The 14,839-nt window shown below is 56.3% G+C and overlaps 2 protein-coding genes across 5 annotated transcripts; both read right to left on the minus strand.

Annotated features, from left to right (window-relative positions):
* Nucleotides 1–2,309: 2,309 nt before the first annotated feature.
* Nucleotides 2,310–5,830, minus strand: TNNI3 (troponin I3, cardiac type). Its single transcript, XM_007181367.3, has 8 exons — nucleotides 5,678–5,830; nucleotides 5,356–5,368; nucleotides 5,118–5,204; nucleotides 4,625–4,666; nucleotides 4,237–4,368; nucleotides 3,748–3,837; nucleotides 3,041–3,217; nucleotides 2,310–2,459 (listed from the first exon to the last, which is right to left on the minus strand). The coding sequence occupies exons 1-8, from the start codon at nucleotides 5,686–5,688 to the stop codon at nucleotides 2,376–2,378; spliced, it is 636 nt and encodes a 211-aa protein (XP_007181429.1). The 5' UTR covers nucleotides 5,689–5,830; the 3' UTR covers nucleotides 2,310–2,375.
* A 627-nt stretch (nucleotides 5,831–6,457) lies between these two features.
* On the minus strand, nucleotides 6,458–12,113 carry DNAAF3 (dynein axonemal assembly factor 3). 4 transcript variants are annotated; one of them, XM_007181369.2, is made up of 12 exons: nucleotides 12,043–12,113; nucleotides 11,851–11,939; nucleotides 11,408–11,550; nucleotides 10,959–11,052; nucleotides 9,689–9,846; nucleotides 9,207–9,389; nucleotides 8,870–8,995; nucleotides 8,643–8,765; nucleotides 8,268–8,397; nucleotides 7,521–7,635; nucleotides 7,278–7,352; nucleotides 6,458–7,193 (listed from the first exon to the last, which is right to left on the minus strand). In XM_007181369.2, the coding sequence occupies exons 2-12, from the start codon at nucleotides 11,933–11,935 to the stop codon at nucleotides 6,785–6,787; spliced, it is 1,641 nt and encodes a 546-aa protein (XP_007181431.1). In that variant the 5' UTR covers nucleotides 11,936–11,939; nucleotides 12,043–12,113; the 3' UTR covers nucleotides 6,458–6,784. The 4 variants fall into 4 exon arrangements, with proteins under 4 accessions (XP_007181431.1, XP_057389530.1, XP_057389529.1 ...); XM_057533547.1 differs by lacking the exon at nucleotides 9,207–9,389 and adding an exon at nucleotides 9,459–9,476; XM_057533546.1 differs by having other exon boundaries at nucleotides 7,521–7,632; nucleotides 9,207–9,476.
* Between the last annotated feature and the right edge of the window lie 2,726 nt (nucleotides 12,114–14,839).

Below are 14,839 nucleotides of genomic sequence, written 5' to 3' on the forward strand. Positions count from 1 at the left end.
AACCTGATCTGAGTAGGGATTAGGAGAAGGTATTTGGGAAGGGACAGTGGCCTGAAGACAATAGCTGCCCCACCCCCAGGGTCTATTTTGGGGAGATGTCGTAGAGAGTGACACAGAGGACATCTCCTGAGAAGTATTCGTGGAGGGGGGGGTTCTAGGATAATTAATCATACCCGCTGCCCTCTCCCACCCCAGGTCCCCTCCCCTTTGGCTGGTTATCTGCCCACCTGTCGCCTCCTTTCACCTTCACCCACTGCCATGGAGGGGACAGGACACATAAGAGCAGCTTCTGTCCCCAGACCTCATCCTGACCCCTAAGTACTAAGACTCCCCAATCTCTGAGATCCCCAAGGCGTCCAGGTTGAGAGACCCCACAAAATCCCCATACCCACAGACCCCAATTTATGAATTCTGAAAGCCAGTAACTCCTCATATCTCCAGATTCTGAGACTCCAACTGTCGAGACTCCCGATTATGGGTGCCCTAAAATCTTGACCCCCTAGGTCTTGACACCCCCTAAACTCTGAAACCTCGGGACTGTGAGACCCCAAAATCTGGATGCCTAAACTCAGGGGACTGATTCATGAAACCCCAAAATATGACATTACAAATTCTAATACCTCCCATCATGAGACATCAGACTCTGCGACCTCGATTCCTAAATCGCCAGATTCTGAGACACTGCCCCCCAGTTCTGACACCCAGACTGTCTGTCATCCAAGCCCAGGGACTCCCAGTTTCTGAGATTCCCTCAGACTCAGACCTCCGAGGTCCTAAGATGTTATATTCTGGGACACCCAAACCCTGCACTCCCAGCTTCTATAACCCCCAAGTCCTAATAGGTTCCCTTCCATCCCCAGTTCCTCTGGGACCCTTACCTGAGGCTGCGTGAGCGGTGGGGCAGTCTTGCTGGGCAGGCTGGAGCACCCCCAGTTTATAGTGGGAGGCTCAGCCCCGCCCCAGGGGGAGAGGGAGGGGTAGAGAATTCCTTTCCTGACACTCAGAGGCTGCCCTGCCCCCACTCTGGCTCCACTTTCAGGATCGAGGCACCTCCTGGCTGTTCCAAGGCCTCTCCTCCATCCCAAAAGCATTGCCCAGGAACCCCAGGCTGGGTCAGGCCACCCTCGGGCTCCCCATCTCCCAGATCACACGGCACACTATGCTCTGAAGCCCCTGGGCTCAGCACGCAGTAGGTCCTTGGAGGATGCTTATTGATGAAAGGGGTACAAGGGACCCCTTCTCGCTCCATGAAGGGGTCCCTTTCTCTGTGTCTCTCTGGGCCTCCACTTCCCATACCCCGTTTCCCTGTCTCTATCTCTCCTTTGTCTCTATGACTCTCCGTCTGTGTTTCTCTGTGTGTGTCTGTCTCAGCTTCTCCGTCTCTCCACCTCTGTCTCTGTCCATCTCTCTGTCCCCCCCTCCCCACCCCCATCCCTTTGTCTGCCACCAGGATTCCACCCGGGTGACAACAGGCGCTAAAACGGGGAAACAGGTGTGGGAGGGGGAGGGGGAGGGGTGTGTCAGGCCCACAGGACCTCACACTCCCCACCTCCATCGGACACTGATCTTTTTTGGTATCCCTCTCCCCCTTCCCAGCCAATCCACAACCTTGAACTCTAGGGGCTTCCTCACCCCTCAGTGCCAGTGTCTGTCTCTCTCCGAATTTCTGATGCTATGCATTTCTCAGGGGTTGGCTTTGGGCCTCTCTCTACATCTCTGTCTCTGAGTTCTTCACTCTGCCTGTCTCTGTGTCGCCAGCTTTTCTCTCTGCATTTCTGCGGGTGTCTCTGAGTATCTGCCTCTCTTGATGTCTGGCTATTGGTGTCTGTGTCTCCAGGTGTCCCTGTGCTTCTCTGTGACTCGGTTTCTGTCTGTCTTTTGCTCTGTGTCTGTTTTTATCTTTCTAGTTCTTGTGTGTGTGTGTGTGGGGGGGGGGTCTCTTTGTATCTGCAGTTCTTCCTCTGTGGGTCCTTATTTCTGTCTCTTCCAGGGCGAGGTCATCTCTGTCTCTCTGTGTATATCTGTCTCTGTTTCCCCTTCCTGTGCACTTCTTCCTATGAATCTCCGCCTGTTTTCCCTCTCCCTTTGGGTCTCTGCCTGGCTCTCTCTCCCTGGGTCTCTGACTCAGTCTGTCCGTGCCTCTGTGTGTCTGTCTTTGGGCCCTGGTCTCGGCACCTCTGTGCAGCCCCACGTGGAGACCCAGCTCTGCTCCTGATGTGCGCTGTGGCTTTGGGGGAGCCTGGCCCTCAGTTCTCCCGCCTCTCTCACACCTAAGCCCCCCTGGTAATAGACACACAGCCAGTCCCAGCTCAGAGAGAAGCTTTATTCCTCGGGGCCGTCCTCAGGGCCAGGGCCAGGGCTGTGCACAGGCCGGCTCAGCCCTCAAACTTCTTCTTGCGGCCTTCCATTCCACTCAGCGCATCGATGTTCTTGCGCCAGTCTCCCACCTCCCGGTTTTCCTGGAGGAACGGGTCAGAGGTTAGGGTGTCTTCCTGGTCTACAGGCTCTCAGATATCCTCCGCTTGCCCTCCTGCCTGCTGGGCCACTCTATTCCGGATGCCCCTCACAGAGTCTGGCTCTGGAACACTTCTTGTCCCCTCAGACGATCCCTTCCAATTTGCCCCACTTCCTGTCTCCCTGCTGCACTTCTTGTCTCCCTCTTGGACTTCCTGTGTCCCTCCTGCACTTCCTGTCTCCCCTCTGCATTTCCTGTCTCCCTCCTGCACTTCCTGTTTCCCTCTTGGACTTCCTGTCTCCCTCATGCACTCCTTTTCTCTCATGAACATCCTGGAGACATCACGCACTTCCTGACTCCTTGCCACTTCCATTCTCCCTAATGCGCTTCCTGTCTTCCGCGTCTACATTCTGTCTTCCTCTTGCATTTCCTGTGTCCCTCCTGTACTTCCTGTGGAAGACCCTTACCAGATACTTCTCCCCACAACTTCAAGTGCCACCTGCCCTCAGGCTGGTCCCTAGAATTGCTCACACACACACACCTTCTCCCCTAAGCACCCCCTTTCCTGGACCTAGCCACACTCACCTTCTCTGTGTCCTCCTTCTTCACCTGCTTGAGGTGGGCCCGCAGGTCTAAGGACTCCTTAGCCCTGGTCCCCAGCAGTGCCTGCATCATGGCATCCGCAGAGATCCGCACTCTACGCAGAGTGGGCCGCTTAAACTTGCCCCGAAGGTCAAAGATCTTCTGGGTCAGATCTGCGATCTGGTAGCAGCCATAAAGGGAGGTGGAGACCCCTCCTTCCACTTCCTCCTTGCCTCACGCTTCCACCCTGCACTTCCCTCCTATCCCGATCCAGGTTCTACCTAGCTTAGGCTCCTACCGCCTTCGAGACAAAATCCAAGCTCCCCATCCTGAAATTGGAACCTGATCTGCCCCAGCCTCATCTCTGAAAACTACTGACACATCCCGGTCCAGCTACACACATCTCACAGTTCCCTGGCCCACACCTGAACTCACTTACCAACACTTGAGGCTCCAGCCACACATTTTCACAAACATATTTTCCGCTTTCCCATCTCCTGGGTTTTGCATGTGCTGTTCCCTCTGCCTGGAACAGCATTCCCTGACCGTATTGTACTCATCCTTCTGCCCCCTCCCTGCCAGGCTCACAGAGTTGTCCTGGGTCTCCTGGTGTCTGCAACCATAAGCAGCTGCAAGGGTCCAGGCTGAGACCAGAGCACCAGGTATCACCCCCTACCCTGAACCGACCCAGACGGCCCAGTGTCTCCCACCTCTGTGATGTTCTTAGTGACTTTCGCCTCCACGTCGTATCTCTCCTCATCCACCTTGTCCACGCGGGCGTGGAGCTGTCGGCACAAGTCCTGGTGGAGGAATGCAGTGTGCGTGGTGGGGGGAAGGCTGGGGGTCTGGACTCCTGGGGTCTGAGGGAGGAGGAGCTGGGGACCTGGACCTCTGGTCCTGGAGGAGTAGATTGAAGCCAGACCCTGGGGAACTGCGAACAAAGCAGAACTCCAGAGCCAGGTGTTCTGAGAATCTGGACTGGAGTGGGCTGGAGGAACCAACCTCTGGGTTTTGAGATTGTAGGCAGCTGCAGGCCACATTTCAGACCTCCTGAGGGTAAGAATTGGGAGATTGGACCCGAAGGTCCTGAGCAGAAAGGGGGCATAGTAACTGTACCCCTGAGTCCTAAGGGATGCAAGATCGGACAGTAGGAACCTCGGATCCCGGGCTAGGCAGGAGTCCCTGATTGGAGCGGGTACCTGCAGATCCGCGAAGCCCAGCCCGGCCAGCTCCAGAGGCTGGCACCGCGTGCTCAGAGCACGCCCCTTCTCTCCTCGCCGCTCCTCTGCTTCCCGCTCCAGCTCCTGTTTCGCAATCTGCAGCATCAGGGTCTGGGGAGGGGACGACGGGTACGGTAGCACAGGTATGGGGATGAGGACAGAGCGGGATAGCCACCCCCGCCGGGCCCCGCCCTCTAATCCCAGGCCTGCTTCCAGAGACCTGCCCCCCCAAGGTTGATGGCCATCATTCCAAGGCCCCGCCCCTCCCTTGCAGGGCCTCCCGCCCACTTGCTCTTCCGAAGCCCCACCCAACTTCCAAGCCCCGCTCCTTGAAGACACCTAGGCGCTCTCCCCAGGCTCATTGCACCTTCAGCTGCAGTTTTCTCGAGGCGGAGATCTTAGACTTTTTCTGCCGGGGTGAGACAGAGCAAGGAAGGATGAGCGAGGAGGATCCGAAGGAGGACGCCGAGAGGGGCTTCAGAACCCGCCCCCTCAAGCCAGGTCCAGATTTAGTCCCGCCTCCAACTCCAGCCTTCAGTCTACGGGAAGCCACGCCCCTCATTCCCATCCACCAATGTGGTGTCTCTGGCTACGCACCTCCCCCCACCATCTCTAAGCAATCTCATTTCCCACGGGCAGCGGGACTCCGCCTATAGGCAAGCTCTCACCAATCAGAGCCCAGCCCTCTGATAAACTCCGCCCCTGAAGCGCCTCATCCGCTTGGGCTCCGCCCACGACCAAAGTCCGGTAAAGGCCCTGGCTCCGCCCCTCTCCCCCAAGCTGTGGGTAACCCAAGAATCCGAATCCAGACCCTGCGAAGTCCCGCCCGGCCCCGCCCACCGCGCTGGCCCCGCCCTCACCTTGGCGTGCGGCTCCGTGGCGTAGGCGCGGTAGTTGGCTGAGGAGCGGCGTCGTACAAGGGGTGGCGCGGGGCGCGGGTCCCCCGCCTGGGATTGGGGGAACGGAGCTGAGTTGTCACAGGGACCCCCCTCCCCAGCCCCTCTCCATGCAGTCTTCCAGGGCTGCAGCCTCTCGCCCCAGAGCCCTCCCGGCAGCGCCCTCCCCGGCCAGGCGGGTCCAGCCCACGCCGACTCTCACCGCATCGCCGCTTCTGGAGGGAGAGAAACCAGGAAAAGGGGGTTAATGGTAGGCCTGGGTCCTGTCCACGCCGTGTCCTAAGGGACCCCAGAGGCCCCTCTGACCGACAGGTCCGGCCCACCAGCTGCCGCTTCTCGGCTCCTAGGGGTCGGATTCCCAGACTCTTACCTCATTCCGATGCCCAGGAGTCCTGTCCGTACCTCCCTTCTCAGGCCTGGAGTCCAACCTCGCAGCTCTCACCCCTCACAGGAACCCGGGAGATCACCCCCCTACCCGACACTGTCTCGGGCCTCAGGAGTCCCGGTTACCAATCTTCACTCACCGGTCCGCCATGCTGAGTCTCAGGCCAGGGGTTGCGGAAGGCAGAGCAGGGGACAAGGGGCTCTTGGAGGGTCAGTGAGGGGGCGTCCGGAGTGACCTTGAAGGCCCCTGGGGCTTCTGTCTCGTCCGGTCTGCTCAAGCCTCACTGAGGACACTGAGATAAAGGGCGAGGACAGAGACTAAATATATTGCTGCCCCCTCCTCTCCCTGCCCAGGATTCGAGATAACGGGGCGCGTGAGGGCTGGGGCGGGCCATGCTCCAGCTGGATCACCCCTCCATCTTGGCGGCCTGGGAATCCAGCCCCTCCCTCCTCCCACCTAGGAGTCCAGACCCCCCAACCTCTCCATCCTCAGACCCCGATAGGTGTCCAGGCCCCCAAAATCCTCTTCCTTCTGACACAGGAGTCCAGGCCCCCAGCCCCTCTTCCCTCTGACACAAGAGTTCGGACCCCAACGTCCTCCTCCCTCAGACCCAGGAGTCTAGGCCCCGCCCCCTCACTAAATTGTAATTCTCCTTGAGGGCTGGAACTTTTTTTTACCATGTTATGGTCAGTTTCAGTGCCCCAAACCTGTTAGCCAATCCATAAATTTTGCTGATTTATTTGAGAATCCAGGTGTGGGGTGCCCAGGCTCTCAGCAGGCAGCACGGAGAAATTCACCCCTAGCCCTCTTGGGAACCCAGAAATCTGGTCTCGAGTCTCCTCTCTTGAACACTCCTGCCCCTCCCCTCTCCCAGCCCTGGAGACAGACTGAGGGCAGGAAAGACACATGGACACACGGAGAAGAGGATCTGGCTCTCTTTACTTGGACCACCCTAGTGTTGACCAGCCTGTGAGAGGAGACACCCCCAGCCCCTAGTTAGGAATGGGATGCCTGGGGATGACGGGACCACGCAGAGGGCCTGAGCCCCAGGGCCGGATCTCCAGGCTGGTTTTAGAGTCTTGGGAGTGGAATGTAGAACTCAAGAGAACAATCTAGAATTCTAGGAATAAAATATAGAATCCCAGGAATGGAATCTGAAATTCTAGCGACACCTCTGGCGCTGAGTGAGAATGCTGGGAGTATAATTGAGTATTCCAGAGGCGCGTTCTGATTCTAGGACCCGACTTTAGAAGTTAGGGATTGGGGAGTTGGTCTCTGGAGGTACAGTCAGACTCTCTGGTTTGGGGGTCTGACTCCCTGTGGGTGGAACCAAAGCCTCCAACAGTGAAGCCTGAGACTCTGAGGGCCGTTTGAGGGGTTCAGAGGGTGGGGTCCCGCCTTCAAGGGGCTGGGTCAGGTCCTCGGGGGGAGGGTTGGTTGCCTCAAGGGGCGGGGCCAGGACTCCAGGGGGCGGAGTCCCAGATCCCACAGCTGGGTCCTTGTGGCTGGGAGCAGAGTTTCCGGCCTTGTAGAAGCGCGCGAAGGTCTGCGAGCGCCTGGCCCCCGGATGTGGGGCGAATCCAGCCGCCTGTGCTAGCTCCCCGACCCGGGTGGAGAACCCCTGCAGCTGCTCCTGCCGCAGGTCCACTAGGAACCTGGAACCAGGAAGCGGCGTGTTAGGGGACCTGGCTTTCCTCCCCCAGCCTGGAAGTTCCCCGCCCTGCTCTCTGCTGGCTCACTGGGCTAATTCTACAATGAGGCGTCCTCCGGGGGCCACGCAGGCCCCGAGCTCAGGGCTGAGAAGATGGACCATCCTGCGGAGAGAAAAGGGGAGGGCCGAGGCTCAGACTTTTAGGTCCTGAGGGAAGAGGCGGGCTGGGGACCTAGACACTGATTAAGGAGGGTCTGGAGGCCTGGATTCCTGGGTCTGAGGGAAGAGGGGTTGGGGGAGGGAAATCTGGGAACCTCCCAGGCCCTCTTACCCACAAGCCATGTAGAGAAGCTGGAACCGTCCCTTGTAGCAGCTCTTGTGGTGGAGGGTCAGGGCAGAACCGAGGGACAGGAAGTGGACCGCAAAGGATTCCGGGACAGGGGCTGCTGGGGAAGGGAAGACTGGCAGGGTTAGGCAGACAGACAAAGTTTGGAGATGACTCGCCTTGTCCGTCTTCAAGCCCTTTCTCATCCTTTCTCTTAGGCAAATTCCTGGAAAATTCTGGGAAGATTGGCCTGGCACGCAGAGACCCATTTTACAGACCAGGCAACTGAGATTCAAGAGAAGAAAAGAGAGTGGTTGGCCCATGGCCACACAAGACATCCATTCACCCGGGAGGGCCAAGTTAGGGGATGGGTAGAAGGAGGCACGACCAGATTTGGGGGGGGGGGCTCTCCAGCGTTAAGCTGGGACCCAGCTTAACCTTGTTAAAATGTTCTCAGCCTCTTGGACTTCTGCAGGTAGGATGAGAATTCTACTACTGGAATTCAGGATGCTAAGGATGGTGTGAGGATTTAGGAAAGGGAGAGAAGCTCAAAGAGAAGAGAGAAAAATAGACCGGATGTCGGGAAGGGGAGGTCACTTGTCCAGGCATTAGATACCATATCAGTCCATGCTTGGACTTGAAACACCAGGAGCCTGAAGCCCGGGACGGGGGCCCGGGTCCCATTCTCTCTCAGACATGATCACCCGAGCCCCACTTCCCATCTCAAGGAAGAAGGCTGAGTCCGTCGCTTACCAGGCTCCGGGCTTCCATCCGCGTCGCCTTGCACCTGCGCGGGGTCTCCCTGGGCGGCTCTCGGGCGCCCCCAGGCGGCCATCTCTCGGAACAGCTCCGTCACGTTGTGCTGCGTGATCTCGCCCGCAGTCTTTAGGGGAGAAGGGGCGTGGCCGGATGCGGGGCTAGGACCGCGGGGCCGGGCTGGCAGGGGAGAGGCTTAGAGGACGCCACCCCCACACTCCCCCACCCCCAGAGCTAGCATCTGGCGGGCAAGCTTACACTTCCAGACTGGCCCTAGGAAGTAGAGAGGGGGCGCGTAGGGGGCGGCGCCTGGACGGCAGGGGGCGGGGTCTCGCGGACTCGCCTCCAGCCCCAGCGCCTCCAGCCTCAAACCTTGATAGGCTGCCCGTTGCTGGTCCTCAGGAGGGTCTCGTCGTCCGCTTCGATGCCGAAGGCCACGAAGGGCCCCGTGACGATGTCCCCCCAGTACCCGCGCGCTGCTACGCGCTCCCCGCGCTGGGAAATCAGGGAGAGAGGAGACGGGTGAGGTCGATGTTCGGGACTCCGACTCCTGGGCCCCCGAAAAGAAGCAGCAGCCAGGGCAGGGAGTGGATTCGCACGTGGCTCAGGAGGCGACCGGACGCCAGGGTCCGGTTGGGCACGTGATAAGCGCTGGCGTCTCTGAGTTCAAAGGCGACTCCTGTGTCCCTCCAGCGCCGGAACTCACTGGTGTGGATGACTCGGGCCTGGAGTGGGGGGATGCAAGAAAAGAGGCCTCAGTGAATCTGGTATTTGGATCCCAGGATCTCCTCCCAAAGACCCAGCACTGAGGGCCTCTGGCACCCTTTTCCTTCAGACCCAGGATTCGGGGCCCCCAACCGCTGCTTCCTCAAGCCCCAGCCCCTCCTCCTACACACCCAGGACTGGAGACCCCAGGCCCCTCCTCCCAGCCCTCACCCCGCGATCGTGCAGCTTCATGTGCAGGTCCCAGTCGCTGACACCGCGCCGGGCGTCGTACCGGGAGCCCAGGTAGTGGCGCAGCCTCGAGTCCCACAGGCGGCTCATGGGGAAAGCCTCGGGCCCCTTCTCCCCTCCGGCCCAGAAACGGAACACGGCCTCCAGGGCGTCGCGCTCGCGGAACTGCGCGGCCAGGCCCGCGTGGAGACAGAACGAAGGAGAGGCGGCTGCAGGGACCGCGGCTTCTCTTACCTGATCCTCCCTTCCCTCCTAGGGCGTGGGAACGATTCTCTTTTTTCTCAGATGAAGAAATTGAGGCTCCGAGAGTAGAAGCCACCCCCAGGGCCATATCGCACTGTGGGAGCCGGGGAGCCCTCAGAGGCTCGATCCATCAACGCAAACCCTTTTGGACTGCCCATCCCCATTCTTCCCGCCGCCACCCGGATCCCCGCCGGTGACGGTCGCAGGCCAGGCGGCGGCACCTTGAGGGCGCCCAGGCTGAGCCAGGGCAGCTGCTCCGCCAGGCGATCGGGCTCCGGGACGAGGCGAGCCAAGCGGCCGGCCTGGGCGCGCACGAAGGCGGCCACAGGCGGGCGCAGCAGCGAGTTCCCCCACACCTCCAGGAAGGTCTCGCTCCTCTCTGCGGGGAGGGGGGAGAAAATTAGAGGAGGGGGCAGAGGAGTGAGCCCAGAAATGAGACCCGTGCAGATGACGCATACCCACTTTATAGTGATCTTCTTATTCCATAGTCGTGTAATGAGCACAACGGACCCAGGCAAACTCCCTACCCACCCGAATAGCTAGAACACGAAGAATAACTTACACCTCACCTAGGTCTCCTCGCCTATTCCTTCCCACCCCCTGCAGGTAACCCCAATCCTGAATTTCATGTTTGTTTCCCTTGCCTTAAAAAAGGAAAAGTTGTATATAGATATAGATGGAGATGAAGATCTATGTGTGTTAAAGTGTTGAATATTTTCATTTTAATTAAGAATCTTATAAAAGGGACTTCCCTGGTGGCGCAGTGGATAAGACTCCGCGCTCCCAATGCAGGCGGCCCGGGGTTCGATCCCTGGTCATGGAACTAGATCCTACATGCATGCTGCAACTAAGAGTTCGCCTGCCGCAACTAAGGTCACACAGCAAGCAGAGTCAGAATTTGAACACAGCCTGCCTGAGTCTACACTCTGCTCTAGGCACTAAACTGAAGTTTTTGTTACTGGGAAATAATCATTTCCCACCCAAATCCTCCTTCTCCCCCTCCTCCTTATAATCTCACTTCCAAGGCCGCTTCCTCCATGCAGATTCCCTGGGGTGCACACCTCTAACTAAGGGAGACTCAGGCCTGAGGGGGGCTTTGGGCAGGACTGAGCTCAGCTCAGCCAAACCCTCCCCACATCTGGGGGACTCACTACCTCTCAGGAAGCCCTTTGATCTCTTTTGGGCTTCTCCCTCGCGAGGAGGTTTTGAATGCTTACACTGTGTCACGCACAGTTCTGAGAGTTTTATGTGGCTTTTCTCCTGGAATTCCCTAAATGATTCTAGGAGAATCATCACCTTTATTCTAGGAAGTATTATCTTTTATCCCCATTTCAAAGGTGGGAAAAGCTGAGGCTCTAAGGCTACCAAACAAGTGAGCAAGTGATGAAATAGGGAACAATGTCCAAAATGTTTAACCACACCCTTGAAATGCCAGAATTCCTGCAGGGAGGGGGAAGGAGCTGGGGGCCAGATTGCTGGGTCTTTGCTGACCTTGCAACCCCATCTTCTCAGGATCCTCCAGGGCTAGGCAGAAAATCAGCATGTGCCGGGCTACAGCTTCCATATTATTCTCCAGCACATAAAACTGGAAGGATGGACAGGGAAGAATGATTCTGAGACCTGTGTTCCTGGCCCCTAGGAGACCCTGGAGTGGGAAACCTCAGCCCCCTCCTTCCACAGGACCCAGGAGACCTGTACACCAGCCCCACTCCTTCAAACACAGGAGTGTGGGCACTCAGAACCCTCCTCCCCATCACTACTCAGGAGACTTGATCCTTAGGCTCTTCCTCCCACTTCAACCCAGGAGTCCCCAACCCCAGCCCCTTCCCTCCTCAGAACCTAGGAGTCTGGGTCCCCAGCTCCCTCCTCCCTCAAGGACTCAGGAATCTGTGCTCTTATCTTCATCCTCCTCCTTCCAGGATCCCATAATCCCAGCTTACACGGAACCTCCTTCGAGGCCAGAGAGCCGCCCGGGCCAGGGTCCGTAGCAGGTGTCGCCCATCCACGGAGCCCAACAGCAGCACATTTAGCTCGGGGGTCCCGTGCTCTGTATCGGCCTGTGAGTCTGGGTCCACAGGAGGACCTGACAAGACGACAGCGGGCTGGGGTTGGTGGCCTGGAGAGGGCCCCCTGAAGCCACCCCCCCCAGAACGATGGACTACAACTCCCAGCAGGACTTGCACCCCTGGCCTTGGTTTTAAAAGGAGCTGTGCCTCTAAGCGTTCTGGGACTCGTAGTTCGCAGAGGTATCTAGGCTGTCCACTGGAGGGCACCCCCCGCCCTTGGAGCCTCAGAGAACGTTAGCGCCAGAACGTTAGTGTCTGCCAGGCTGTGAAAGCAGCCGCTCTGTCGGATGATTTGTGGTCCTGAGTGGGCGACTCACTCTCAGCCTGCAGGTCAACCGCCGGGGACAGGCCCCACCAGGACACAGAGCCGAAGCCAGTGCCCGAGCCCGCTGGTGTGGTCATCGCCCTGCGGGACAAACAACCCGGGAGTCCCCAAATATCGTGTCTGCATTGCCCACCCATTCCCCTCTCACCTCCGCTGACTTCTCGCCCCTTCACACCCCCCTCACCTTTATCCTTCCAAATAACCCGAGACGTCCCCTCCCTCCCCTCTCCGTGCGGCGCTGGGATCCGAAGGCCCCTACACAACTGCTGCCCATAGTCCCCGCCCTTTTCAATCAGTCGGCCAATAGGAGTGGGCGGGCTGGCACCACCGCGATCAACTGACCAATGAGAGCGAGGGAGACCTGCCGAGTGCAAACTTTTAGCCAATGGGAGCGCTAAGGGTTTGTGGGAGTGGTGGGCGAGAAGACGCGGTTGTCATGACTACGGCGCTGGAGGGGTAGGGGCGGGGCCGGAAGAGGCTGGGGCGGAGCTGGGGGCGAACCAAATTTCTGGAAGCTGGAGGCCTGGGCCGATTCAAATTTAGACAGAACGGAACAGAATCTTGATAAACCCAAATTAAACTGAGGTGGCTTAGACCTTAAACTGTAGACCTCTGTGGCCCCATTTCCCCTCACACCCTGGCTCTATCACACAGGGCTTCTCTCCAGGTGAGAGAAACACAGCGAAGTACTGGAGCCAGCTAGCACTGGCCCCGGTTGTTAAATTTTCAGGAAATTTGTGACCTGGTTTTACACACAATCATTACTAAAAATTAAACTTTTTACTAAATTAATTACTAAAAATTAAATTCCAATAAAATACATTAAAATAAAAGTAATCATACTCAAAACTCATCACTTCCTACTTTATTATATTTTATAATTATTGATGGTCTTAAGGTTATTTACAGCTATTGTACCTGTAAGAAGGAAATGCTATTTTAATGCAATAGTTTAAAAAATGAAGTTGGCAGACTAGGACCATGGGCTGTCTATTTTTGTAAATAAAGTTTTATTAGAACAAGGGCCAGGATTAGGATAAGGCAGAGTGGTCCAAGTGAAGGGTCAGATCCTGTCTTTAAATTTTTTATATTTTATTTATTTTTCCATTAGTTTTGGATTTTAAAAAATATTGCATTAAAATACTATCTTGATTACTGGGTGTGTTGGTTTTGGTGACTTTTTGTTTTTGTTTTGGCTTTGCCTTAAATTTTGGGACCCTTGTTCTACTCTGGGAAATACTATAGGATGGTGTGGTAGTAGGCATCTCTTCTCAACTCTATATTCAGACTTCACATTGGTGGCTTGAAATCAGCCACAGTGACAGTATTTAAACCACGGAAGAGGGCAAGCTACACAACAGGGCTTCAGAGAGATGGTAACAGCACACCTCAGGAACCACACCAAGTCCTCTGTTGTCTCCAGGTCTATATGGCTTGTGTTTTTGTTTATTTATTATTTATTTATTTATTTACTTGGCTGAGCCAGGTCTTAGTTGTGGCACGCAGGATCTTTTTTTTTTTTTTTTAGTTGCAGCACATGGCATCTTTCAGTTGCGGCATGTGAGATCTAGTTCCCTGACCAGGGATCGAACCTGGGCACCCTGCATTGGGAGCATTGGGAGCGTGGAGTCTTAGCTACTGAACCACCAGGGAAGTCCCTTTATGGCTTGTGTTGCTCCTTCTAACATCCTCCCCTTCTCCCCATGGAAAACTCCAACTCATCCTTCCAACCTTAGCCAGGGATCTTCCTGAGTTCTGCTCCTGCTTTTTCAGCAGATGGCCACTGTAGTCTACCCTGTGACTCCCAGTACTTTATATCTGGGGTTGAGGACCCTTGAGAATGTGGCTTTTGGTGCCAGACATGGCTGGGTTTACACCTTGTCCTGTCACTTGCTGGCTGACAGAACTCGGCCAGGTGACTTAACCTGTCTGTGAGTTCCACAAGGGCAGGGACTCCAGTGAGGCACATCTCCAGATCATCCCCAGCACCCAGCCCAGGGCACAGCACCCAAGGAGCCTCGGTCCTCTGTCCCCTCTCCTCACCCTGCTACATGAACTTAGCCAAGTCAGTCACCCTCTCTGCCTCAGTTTCCTGCTCTGTAAAATGGGAAAGGTAACATGCAGCTAGCAGGAGTGTGGTGGGTTAAAAGGAGGTCCACCTGCCTGCTGAGGACAGTTCTGGTTAGCGGGAAGGAAATGAAGGCTGAGTTTTCAGCAACGCTCCAGGAGTGGGCCAGCCAACCTGGGCCCCTCCTGAGTCAGCCTTCAGCCCACTAGAGCCCCAGATCCTGACTGTCTCCAGTGAGACGTAATGCCTTTTCTCTTCATCACCGCCACTCTCCACAACGCTTCCTCCACGGAGGAGCCAGAGTAATCTGAAATGTGAACCAAGCCATGCCACTTCCCTCTAAAACCCTACTGAGGTTTCTCACTGCAGGTAGATACAATCCCAGTTCCTTAGCTTCACTTCCTAGTTCCTGTGTGATCTGGCTCTTGGCTGTGTCTCTTAAGTCATGTCCCCACCCCCACCCCCATACATCCGCCCTGATGCTCCTCTCCAGCCGCACTGGCCTCCTGGCTCTTTTGAGAATACATCAAGCCTGTTCTTGCCCCCAGGGCCTTTGCAAGGAACTTGGGGTTCCTTCTGTATGGAATTTTCTTCCCCCTCATCTTTGTGTGTGTGTGTGTGTGTGTGTGTGTGTGTGTTAAAATACACACAATACAAAGCTTACAATTAATGATGTTTAGTACATTCACAGTATTGTGCAACCATCACCACTATCTAGTTCCAGAAATTGCTCATCACGCCATAAGGAGACCCTATACTCATTAATCAGTCACTCCTCACTTATCCCTCTCCCTAGTTCCTGAAAACCACTAGTCTACTTTTTTTTTTCTCTGTGGATTTACCTATTCTAGATATTTCATGTAGTTGGAATCATACAATACGTGGTCTTTTATGTCTGGCTTCTTTCACTTAA

This window comes from Balaenoptera acutorostrata, chromosome 19 (assembly GCF_949987535.1).
Source record: "Balaenoptera acutorostrata chromosome 19, mBalAcu1.1, whole genome shotgun sequence".
NCBI classification, from domain to species: Eukaryota; Metazoa; Chordata; class Mammalia; order Artiodactyla; family Balaenopteridae; genus Balaenoptera; species Balaenoptera acutorostrata.